Source organism: Microtus ochrogaster, chromosome 16, assembly GCF_000317375.1.
Source record: "Microtus ochrogaster isolate Prairie Vole_2 chromosome 16, MicOch1.0, whole genome shotgun sequence".
Lineage (NCBI taxonomy): Eukaryota > Metazoa > Chordata > Mammalia > Rodentia > Cricetidae > Microtus > Microtus ochrogaster.
This window is the reverse complement of record NC_022018.1, coordinates 7,545,762-7,557,899: the sequence shown is the minus strand read 5'-3', so window position 1 is coordinate 7,557,899 and position 12,138 is coordinate 7,545,762. Positions and strand designations below refer to the sequence as shown.

General features: G+C 40.3%; 1 protein-coding gene across 2 annotated transcripts in view; it reads right to left on the bottom strand.

Annotated features, from left to right (window-relative positions):
- The window catches only part of Plekhh2 (pleckstrin homology, MyTH4 and FERM domain containing H2), a 110,776-nt gene that overhangs the window by 21,867 nt on the left and 76,771 nt on the right, over positions 1–12,138 (bottom strand). For both annotated transcript variants that reach the window (XR_003377581.1, XM_005354681.3), the window contains 7 exons: positions 8,287–8,395; positions 6,861–6,973; positions 5,952–6,131; positions 4,474–4,571; positions 2,305–2,482; positions 1,555–1,710; positions 129–226 (listed from right to left, as the gene is read on the bottom strand). Coding sequence is in view for 1 of the 2 variants with exons in the window: in XM_005354681.3 (XP_005354738.1) it covers positions 129–226; positions 1,555–1,710; positions 2,305–2,482; positions 4,474–4,571; positions 5,952–6,131; positions 6,861–6,973; positions 8,287–8,395 (932 nt within the window). In the remaining variant the exon portion in view is untranslated. The remainder of the gene's footprint in view (positions 1–128; positions 227–1,554; positions 1,711–2,304; positions 2,483–4,473; positions 4,572–5,951; positions 6,132–6,860; positions 6,974–8,286; positions 8,396–12,138) is intronic.

Below are 12,138 nucleotides of genomic sequence, written 5' to 3'. Positions count from 1 at the left end.
AGTTATTATTAATGAAATATAAGCACACGTGTAAATATTATGACATCCAAGGCCAGTGACTAGACCACAGGCCCAGGTTCTGGGCACCGCTGCACGCTCAGCTCTGGCATTCGGATCGTGTTCCACACCTGTTTTTGTAAGTCAGACGGACAGTTCTTGTGCCCTCGCATTTCCCGGGCTGCTGTTCTTTGGACGCCTGTTCCCATTTAGAAATAATGTCACAGATCTAGAAAGGAAACAGAAAGCTGAGACCCACAGGACTTTTAAAATCAACATTTAAAAAAAAAAGACAAGAGTGTCTGTGAGTTCAAACAAACAAGCTAAGCTCACTGGAGCCTTTTGTGTCTAGCTTCTGTAGAACTCTGAGCTTGGGGTTTAAAGATATTTTGCTTTTTCAGTCTACTTCTCAAACTGGACACACATTAACTTTGAACTGTGGCCATGCATTTCGACTTAGGAATCTTAATGCAGGATTGTATGGGGCTGGAAGTGGCGATTCCAGGGATTGTTTTCCTTCATAATTTGGTCACTGAAGAAACAATTTTTTCCACCTTGTAAATTTATCAAAATTGAAACAACAAAGTACCCTAAAGAAGTGTGAGCCAAAACGGGTGCTTTCCTTTTGGTGCTGGCTGCTTGGTGTAGCCAAGACATTTTCTTTCTTTCTTTCCTCACAAGATAAGTAGACTGTGTCTCTAAGGTCCCCGTAGTTCAGTAACTGTATTTCTAATTGTTGCCATCATTCTATGGAAACTTATTATTATTATTATTTAACCATGAGCTAGATAAGATGCTTTAAAATATCTTTCTCTATTTTCATTGGTTCATTTCCTACCGGGCTGTAGTTCCGCCCTCCCCCAAAGCCCAGGGCTGAGATGTCCCTCTATTCAAAGGGCCACAGTCCTCTTAACATTCGTCACCTCCAATTGTTCTTTCAGATTATCAGGACATAAAGCTGTTCTTTTCTAAGCAAACTAAAGCTCCCTGTGAACAGAAGCAGCATTTGTCCTTTAGGCTCCGGATTCCACTGCGCCCTTAGGATACTGGGAGCAGCTGTGAAATCCTGACTCATGAAGTCTGTGGGGATGAGCCCCACATCTTTGTTCTTTTCTGTTAGTTTGTTTTGTATGTGTGTGTGTGTGTGTGTGTGTGTGCGCGCGCGCACATCTTGCGGAAGTCAGTTCTTTCCTTCCACCATGTGGGTCCTAAGGATCCAACTCAGGCGTGGCAGCAAGCGCCCGCTGATCATCTTGCCGGCCCACCATTCTTAGTCCCCCAATATTTAGAGCATCATAACGACCATCACTCCTTTCCCTCTACTAACACAGTTTGTGCATGCAGGTTGCACATTAAGAACTCTGTCCTCCTTTAAAAAAAAGGGGGGGGGGGAGAGGAATTCTACAGCATCACCAAGATTTGGCAATTTAAAAAAATGGTACCGATCGGGTTTCTTATATTTTTGGAAACTTCCTGACCTAAACTTGTACAGACTAATAAGCCTTTTGCTATATTTGTTGTTGTTCAGTCTGGCTCTGTGGAAGAATGAGGTTTCACCTTGATATTTCCCTGAAGACAATGTTCAAGGTCTCTGCCAGAAGGGTCGTCAGTGAACAGCGCAAATCCAGACTGTGCCGGCTTCCTCATTCCCGTGTCCTGGTTTAAGGTATTCAAAAATTCTTCCACTGTAGTGGAGGCATCAAACCCAACTACCTAGACAAAGACAGCAAGAGAGTTCTCTTAATGAAAAACACGCACACTGAACAGGAAGCAGGGTGCATGCAATGCGTGCATGACTCATGGTGGTGTCTTTCTCCAGGGCGTTCAAGTTCGTTGTCCAGTGCTCTGCTGGAGAAAACACAGAAGGAGACCAGTAGGCAGCCTGCTATACAAATTCAGAAATTTCAGCCAACAGACACACAGGAATTCAAACCCGAAAGGTCACTTAGCAGCTTTTCATGTCAGGCAGGGACAGTACTTAGGCTTACCCATTACAAGTCAGCCAAAGAATACGGTACAACATGCAATCAATATGCACATGAAAGAAATACATCAGTTTTAATAAATGAACTTCTTTGTGTATTTAATGTTTATTTTATTAAAAAACTTTCTAAAACCACATTTGTTTTATTTGGTGTGTGTGTGTGTGTGTGTGTGTGTGTGTGTGGCATGTGTCACAGGACAACTTCTGAGTGTGGGTTCTAGCAAATGAACTCAAGAAGAACGGCTTATGGGGACAAAGAGTTCAATACGGCATTGTTTTGGGTGTCACTCTGTTTCCAAGCTGAGCTGTCTCGGAGAACCCACCTGATAGATCCCATTCATGAAGTGCACGGGGATGCTGAAGGGCAGGGAATGATGGTACGGGTTCCGAAGAAGGGTGGAGAGGATTTCCATCCTCGAGGGCCTGGCCTCCCGATCCCCGTTTTGTTGTGTTCTCTCAACACACCGCTGGCAGTAAATGGCATATTTCCCAAATTCTGTCCTGTAATGCAATACTTAAGATAAAAAAATCTAAGAATAAATTTATTAAGACAATCTAACATATATAACTTTCACAGTAATAGCAAGCTGTTGGAATGTTTATTGGACTCCAGTTTCTTTGATTTTGCAGTTGACTCAATACCCTATGAAGTTTAAAAAAAATCTTTCTGCATTGCTATAACCACAAGATAAATTTGAAATTACCAGTAATTATACAATCAATATATAATCATTATGTTAACAAAACTAATGCATAAAGTATGCAAAGATAACACATAAAGATACTGCATAAAGAATAACATATTATAACAAAACTACAGGGCAGAGTTCTCCACATTGACCTCAAAGCCTCAGGCACAGTAGGGAAACACTCTTCTCCTAAATCACACCTCAAAATCCCCCAGCATTCTCTCTTGAAGATCATGCAGATTATTCTACAGTTAAACAAGGTAAGACAATGCCTTCAAACAAAAAGCATATCCTATAAACAATACACTAAGCAAAACCATTCAAGTACATAAATACACAATGGGCTCGAGATTTTCTCTCCCCTTACACACAGAATAAAATTAAACGCAACTTTTAGTTTAGGTTAGAAGATAACTTTTCTAAATACATTTCTAGTCAAGTGATTTCGAGACTCAGTTGTGTCACCTTTGCCGGGGCTCCTCAGTCACTATCATCCCTAGACTGTATTATGGACTGAGGGTGGTTTCCTGTTGTCTCCTTGTATGTTTGTTCGTGCTATCCACAAGGTCTAGCTAGCTTCCTACCATGAACCTCCTGGGCTGGGGTGTGCTTCAGCAGGAAGTGCTGACTGTGCACAAGGCCCTGAGTTTGATCCTCGGCACCACCAATCAGGCAAACAAAAAGAAAACATACGTCTCTCGAAGCTGACAAAATGAACCAGGAAAAGCCTCGGCCAACTGCCTTAGGTCCCAGTCTAATACTTTCTTGTTTGTTTGTTTGTTTGTTTGAGGCAGGGTTTCTCTGTGTAGCTTTGGAGTTTGTTCTGGAACTTGCTTTATAAACCAGGCTGGCCTTGAACTCACAGAGACCTGCCTGCCTCTGTCTCCTGAGTGCTGGGATTGAAGGTGTGTGTGTGACCAATGTCTGGCAAAAAGAATACTCTTTTTTTTAAGACCTCAGTCTAAAAAGATCATTCTGATGAATTAAAATATCCTTTTTTAAGAGAATGAAAAAATCAGAAGCAATTCAAATACAATTTTAAAACAAAGGAAGACCACAGGGGAAGACTTCCACAAGAAGAATCCAGTGTAGATAAAATCAGTGAAAGGAGAAGTTAAGAAAGCAAAACAGTTTTGTTGCTTTTACCCATGAGGGCCAAGTCATTCACACTTGCAGTGCACACGGTCTTTTCACTCAAGAACGTTCTTTACGGGGGGCTGGAGAGATGGCTCAGAGGTTAAGAGCACTGCCTGCTCTTCCAAAGGTCCTGAGTTCAATTCCCACCAACCACATGGTGGCTCACAACCATCTGTAATGAAGTCTGGTGCCCTCTTCTGGCCTTCAGGCATACACACAGACAGAATATTGTATACATAATAAATAAATATTAAAAAAAAAGAACGTTCTTTACTGGATCATCAGGCCTTCACAGCAATCTTGCACAAGATATTGAACATAACAAAGGGAATGTTTGCCAGGCTCTACATGATTGGTAACAAAAGGCTTCCTGTCCCAATATTTGTTTGCAGATTCTTTTTTTATATTTATTTATTTATTATGTATACAATATTCTGTTTGTGTGTATGACCAGAAGAGGGCACCAGACCCCATTACGGGTGGTTGTGAGCCACCATGTGGTTGCTGGGAATTGAACTCAGGACCTTTGGAAGAGCAGGCAATGCTCTTAACCTCTGAGCCATCTCTCCAGCCCTGCAAATTCTTTTGAGACTATACCTGGCAGATTATTAGATACTTATAATTTACTGTAGACTTGCGAGGCCTCATAAATAGTGTTCTGCACACCTGGAATCTGCATTCCTCTTCAGATGGAGCTGGAGGAGCCACAGGAAAGGGTGGTGGGGAAGGAAAAGCCCAACGCAGAGTGCCAAGAGCTGCCAGCCCTGGGTGAAGAGCAATACCATCATTAGAAACCATGCCAGCTGCACAGACACATCAGAGCAGTGTGCCTGGCAGAGGGTAGGAGAGTGATGAGCAGCTTGCCTCTTGCACATGTACATAATCCCTTCAGAGTATTTATATTCAAAGCATAACAACTCAGCATCAGGTCAGATCCAAGACCCCCCTAATTGTACCTACTATCTAGACTGCAGGACCAAAGTTTACACAGATTCAGTAGCTCTTTTTGACATCTACATGCAAAGATTGGGGACTTCACTCTCCTTTGTTCCTTTATGTTTTTACTTAGTCATTGAAACAGAACTGTGAGAAAAGTAGATTACAAAGTAATAAAAATAAAAATCGTCTACTCAAAACCCCAATTACTCATTACACATACACATATAAGGGCAAAGTATAAAATAACAGAGATTTATTTAGGTAAGAGAAACACATGTGATTCCCCTCTGCTCTCTTTTATATGCCCTTCTCTATGTATTTTTCCTCATTAAACAAGTATAACATCAATAATTTTAAGAATCTTACATAAAAAAGGTGAGAAGGATAGGTCCTGTCCTGGAGAAGCCTAATCTAATAGGAAAAGTTTATATAAATGCACAGCAAATTACAATAAAACATAGTATCATGAATATATATATATTCATATATATATATTCATATATATATATATATCATTACCTCCACATATCTATCATGGAGGTAATGGAGAGGGTCACCAAGGAAAGACTGGCTGGGAAGACATAGTTTGGGGTGGGTTGTAAAGTATAACATTGGAAGGGAAGAAAGGAATCCATGAGGAGCAAGCCAGGTACACAGTGGTGCACACTACAAGGCTCCATGGATTTACACAACTGTGTGGGCCAGGGGATACTCATTCAATGTTGAACAGTGAGAGTCCGTTTCTTCCCTGCCCAGGAGCAGGTAGAGAGTCAGACTCTACGTTTCAGCTTCCAAAGCCATTAAAGGTGGTTGTGAGTGTCCCAATGTGGATGCTGGGAACTGAACTCTGGTCCACTGGAAGATTCGTATAGACTCTTAACTACTGAGCCATCTCTCCAGCCCACCATGTGACCAAGATGTTTTTGAAGCATGATACTGATGTGGGAGAAGTGATTATATTCTATGGTTTTAGAAGGTAATATGCACACTGCAACTCTGATGTGAAAAACAGTGAAAGTGTATAAATCTATATACACTTACACACAAACATGATAGAGAAGCCACCCAGGAGGATATACATCAAAATATCAATAGCCGCTTTTCCTTTCATATGATTTGTATTTTCAAATGTCTGTACCAAATGTGTATCATTCTTACATCAGAACATGTCATTTTAAATTGCATGTGTATGTGCCAGTGTATACCTGCAATGGCCCCGGCTGGTTCTGCGGCTGTCTTCGTCTTGTCTGTTTAATAAGCTGACAGCAAATCTCGTTCTGTAGCTCGGGATGTGTCAGGCAGACCTGCAAAGCGCTCTGAGCTAGAGAGATATGGTAGTCGATGGCAGGGGAGTCAACCGCAGCGTTTATAAAGAGCTGGCAGGTCTGCGTGGTAGAGGGGTGAGAAATGATCAGGGTTATTTTGCACAAATCAAAGCCATCCTGTCTTTTAGCAATAGTTTTTGTTTAACACAATGAAAAAAAAATATTATGATAATGCCAATCAAAAGAAATCCAGAGTGGCTACTGTAATAGCAGACCAAGAAGATCTGAGAGCAAAAGGATTTTGCCAAAGACAAAGAGGTAAAGGGGTCACTTCATCTGGAAGACATGATTACACTATGTTCTCTAATTACAGAGCTTTAAAATGCACGTTTGCCTCACCAGCCAGTCAATCATTTTAGCCATCACATTTCATCTCTGAACTTCAACTTGGGTCTGTTAAACACTTCCCATTGCCCTCCTTAAAATGCCCATATTTTCTTTACTACACAAAGTACAGTAGCCTCGTGATGAAGCATCCTCCTATATTTCTTCAAAGTGAGGATGGGATAATATAACTCAATGGCAGAGGGCTTATTTTCATCATCATCATCACCACCACCATGACCACCACCACCACCACCACCATCATCATCATCATCATCATCATCATCATCATCATCATCACCACCACATTATCACCTTCACCATCTCCATTATCTCCATTATCACCCTCATCACCATCATCATCATCACCATTGCCATCACTGCTTGAATTTTCTTAGAGACAAGTTATAGCACAATGAATATATTCAATTAATTAAATGATTTGCCTACATGTAACAATTTTACCTTAAATAACTTAATGGCCTCTGTCTGCAGAGCTTCTGAAGGCAGCGTGGTCAGAGGGGACAGGATCCCTTCTTTGCTGTGACACAGCGTGGGATGTCTCCATATCTGGGAGGCTGAGCACAGAACCACATGAGCAGAGAGACGATTCATTCAGTTGGTTCCCATTAGCCCTACCCTTTAGGAACCAGCTCACATGAGCAGAGAAAACAATTCCTTTACTAGATTCCCATTAGCCCGACCCTTTAGGAACCAGCTCACTCAGGTCTGGTTTGCTTTCTCCCATGGGTTAGAAACAAAAACAAAAAGCCTCCCAGTGATGCTGTTGTGTCTCATCCCTAGGCCCTGCAGCTCTCAAGCTTCTGTCCTAGAGGATGGGATGCAGAGGAGTTCAGTCTCACTGACTAGACGCTCACGATTCTACATGGCATCATGTTGCTTATGTATGTCAATAGGTAATGTAGCAACAAGGATCTTGGGAGAAAGATCTAGAGAAATGCCAAGTAGGAGGAGATATGAAGATAATGAGGCATGAAGTCATTCCTGAAATCAGTATTTATTAAACTCTTACCCAACAAGCAGCTCAATGACAGAGCACTTGGCTGAGCCCGTTCTCACCTAACACTGCTTAAACATAAACGTGACATGGTCTCTGCTCGTAAAACCCAGCGCAGAACTGACTCCCAATGGAAAACCTTTGATCTCTCATCTTGAACCTCACCGGGAAGGAATTCAGAAATGTGCCTCAATGAGGCATGTCCAGATGGTTTAACAGAGACTAGAAGACCCACACTGTCCAGATGGTTTAACAGAGACCAGAAGATCCACCCTGAATATCGGCCTCACTATCCCACAGGCTGGGGTCCTGGGTGAATGAAAAGGAGAAAGTATGGGATACGATCGGCCACTTCAAACTCCTGCTGAAGTGCCTTCCCCACAAGAGGCTGTACCCCCTCAAAGTGCAGACCCCAAAGACCCCTTCCTGCCGTAACTTCCTTCTTAACTTCCTAACTGCTTGTCAAACATCTGCTCACAGCAGTACGAAAGGTAATAATACACCGTAGTTAAAAGAAGATTAATGTCAGTTTAAAGCTACAAATGGGGAAGCAAAGGGGACTTAATTTCCACTCTGCTGGAGCAAGCACCATTTGAGATCCAGGCTCTGCAGTGGAATGGGCTGGCTGAGGGATCTTCTATGCCTAACTGGGATTCCATCATGTTAGTGAGAGGTGCCAAGGGTGGTGCACCCTGGGCAAAGGGAGCAATGTAAGCAGAGGGTGTGACAGGGCAGAACGTGAAGGATGCTGAGATCCTAGAGTTTCAGAATCCTGGCCCAATACAAACAAAGTCAGGAGAGAGACCAGCATACTACAGGGAACACAAAGTGAAAACCACATGAACTCCAAAGGCTCCGTGCTTAGAAACTTACAAGGGTCCCCTTCTATATTTAGCAGTTTGCAAACCAGTTGTTCAAATTCGGATCCAACATTTACATTGTTACTTCCTGCTGCAACAGTGAGATGATAAAGCCAAGTGTCCTTCAAAAAGAGAACATGGTAACAGAAATGTTAGCCAAGGTGCTCTTTTGATTTCACCAGAAGGAATAACTTGCAAAAACAGTAAAAAAAAAAAAAAACAAAAAAAACAAAAAGAAAACAACACCACACACACACACACACACACACACACACACACACACACACACACGAAATAGAAAAGAAACCACTTTCTTTAATTTCTGATTTGTACATTTTGGTGTCTGTATGTATGTGTGGGGGGGGTGCATACATGTAGGGATCAGAGGACAGCTTGAGGGAATCTGGTTCTCTCATCCTACCATGTGGGTTCCAGGGATTGAACTTGGGTTCTCATGCTTGCTGGCAAACCTCCCAGGAAAGCTTACTCTCTTGAGACACGCTCATGCTATTTTTTTTTTTTTACTTTTACCATATTCTATACATGCTTCTTAGAAAAGCAAGATAAAATTAATACAATACATGGTAAGAGTCTAGAATAAATACAGCTAGCTAGCTAAAATTCTTTTAAGATGTACAATTCTTGTATTCCAAGAAATACAACAAAGTCTATCCAATTTAAAATTTTACTAACAAAGTAATACATACAGAATACTGAAGAAATAAAAAAAATTAAGAAAATAATACCCAATTTTTCAACTTCCTTTTTTCATACATGTGTACACTGGATTTTTATTTATTTATTTTTGGTCTTGGTTTTTCAAGACTGGGTTTTTCTATGTAGCTCTGGCTGTCCTAGAACTGGATTTATAGATCAGACTGGCCTCAAACTCAGAGATCACCTGCCTCTGCCTATTGAGCACTGGGTTAAAGGCAAGCATCTCCACTGCCTGGCGTGTAGACTAAATTTTTACACAGTTGATATTATACTAAAACAGCGTTATAATTTCTGCATTATATTAATAGTGTTAATTTTTCAGGTAAAAGATATTGTCTCATGTAACACTTGTTAATTAAAAAGAGCATTTGTTACATTTTCTATTTTAAAATATTTCTGAAATAAAATTATTTTAAAAATAATATAGTCAATTAGTTTGTGATAATTTTCTCAGTATGTATTCCTTTTAAAGAAAATTCTGGGATCAAACCCAAAGCCTTGCACATGCGTGATGAGCAGTCTACAGCCAAGCTCTATCTCTGGCCTCCTTAGTGTACAATCTTTAAAAATGTCTAGGGGTCATGATGAGGACATGGGCTCTAGGAGTTGGCAGAAACCCATCAAACAAACAATGCTGGAGCTTCCCAGCGTGCTCTTGGGGCTTCTTGCTTCTCCAGGACCAGTGAGGTGAACTCACAAAAAATTTAAAATCTTTTGACGATTTGAAAATTTGTCATTTCTTACCAATTCCATTTCTTTGGTTATGGAAGAGGCTAAATTACAATTACTAATCACTAACTGTCTTAGTAAGTTCTTCAGTGGGCCAGCTCTCATTATTCTAATGGAAATATAGGGGGTTTTGTTTTGTTTTTTAATCAAACGGGAAGCAACAGAAGCAAATGTTTGGGAGCCTAGATTCTAGAAACCGAGAAGTAGGTCTACACTTCAACAGGCAAGTACTTCTGTTTTTCCTTCTGGAAATGGAATAAAACCATCTTCTGCAGTTAGTATCTATAACGACAAAGAGGTCTATGGAGCATTTCGCCTGATATGTGTATTCAAAACACAACTACCAAGAGTAAGAATTTATTACTTGTATTTTAAAGACACAGTGGCCATGCACTGAATAGTTCTGAGTTTTTTGTAATGTATTCGAGCTGCATTTATGACCTTATTTGATAGAAAGGATTTTAAGTATTAAAAGTTTATTTATTTTGGTTTTAGAAGTGTCTAAGTATTTTGTTTACATGTTTCCCACATGCATGTCTCGTGCCCTTGGAGCCCAGAAGAGGGCATCAGAGGCCTCGAGGCTGGAGTTACAGATCTTTGTGAGGGTTGTCAACCTCTGTGTGGGTTCCGAGAACCAAAGCTGGGTCCTGTGCAAGAGCAGCAAGCTCTTAGGTGCTGAGCCCTGTTGAATTTGTAAAGTCAGATTTATCTGCCACTGCCACTGGAGTTTCTTACGTGTGTATTTTTCTTAGAAAGCACTTTCTAGTCAGAGACGAAATAAGAGAGTTTTTGTTTGTTTGTTTGTTTTGGTTTTTCAAGACAGGGTTTCTCTGTAGCTTTGGAGTCTGTCCTGGAACTAGCTCTTGTAGACTGGACTGGCCTTGAACTCACAGAGATCCACCTGCCTCTGCCTCCCGAATGCTGAAATTAAAAGTATGTGCCACCAGAGCCCAGTTAAGATCTTTTTTAAACTAAAAAATTCATTAAATTGATATAGAGATGAATAATTTGCATTGCTATAAATCTTGGTTTATTGTTATAAATTTAAGGTCAATCTTGTTATATGTATATGTATTTCTGCTCTTGATTAAGGTATTGTGATTGTGTAGTTCATTTAAAAATATAATGTAGTATAAGGAAATATAGGTTGTTAATGGATAATCATCGATAATAATCAAGCTTGTAGTTATGTTAGTTAGATTTTCTAAATATATAGAGATATATTTCAGTTAGATAGGCATTCTACATATCTTTCAAAGACTCCAGATGGATATAATATTACCTAAGTAAACAAGAAGTAAGCAACTTTGAAAACTCTAGAAATGACAGAGACATCTTGCTGCCTGTACAGTCACCCAAAGTTCTGTACGGTTAGGGCATCTATCTTTGGCCTTCAGGCCCATAGTATTCAGCAGACTTTTCCATGAAGCAGGAAATTTCAAAGACAGTTCAGTCATTTTCTTTAGTATCCTGCAGAATGTCTCACAGACTCTTATGAATCAGGAACCCGGAAGGATCATCTCCCCTTTAGGCAAGTTTAGCAGTCCTCTCTCTGCGGGTTCTTCGTGTCCAGTTTATGCAACAGTCCAGGCAAGAGCAGTTTCTTGCCCAAATGGCTAACAAACTCCGTAAGAAGCCTCTTCAATGCCCATCTTCCTCTTGAAGTAGATTGGTGCTGCCAGGAGCAGATGTGTCTCATTGTCATGAAAAACCCTAAGTTATTAAAATATTTTAAATGCTATATTCTGTGTTGCACATTTTGGAAGTTTCTCGATTGCACTTCCTGTTCACTCAAGTAATATTGTTTCCCTTCTCAGATCTTTGATGGAGTTGAAGATTAGATAATCGTAGTTACCTTCCTCATGATCTAGCCAAGCTTAATTTCAATGCAATAGTTAGACTCCTTGAAATAGAATATTTAGTAAAACTTTTGTTATGCATTTCTTGCTTAATATTGCTTATTGTTTGTAATTTTATATTTGGTATCTGTTCCTATTGTATATAGTTGTATTGGGTTTGAATCGATCTTGTTTAGACAAAAGGGGGGAGATGATGGGGAAACTCTGCCAACCAATCACATCTAGTTAAGGAGTGGCTACCTGGGGCACAGGAAGAAAAACTGGGAGGACCCAGATGCGAGCTCTCTATGAGCCTGCCAGGCAGATAGGAAGTTAAACCTCCCACTCTTGTAGTGTGAGTGAGTTTCCCCTTATAACTATTAAAACATAATTGTTATTCTTGAGCTGGCCTGGTTATTTAATGGACTGACCTAATTTGCAACACCAAATTCTTTAAGTTCTTTAAATTCACCTGGAAACTATTCTTTGTCAAATGTGTAAAATGAAAAGTTAATGTTTTCCTTAATAGTTAATTTCATCAAAATACAATAAACATATTATATACTATTATATATAATAAA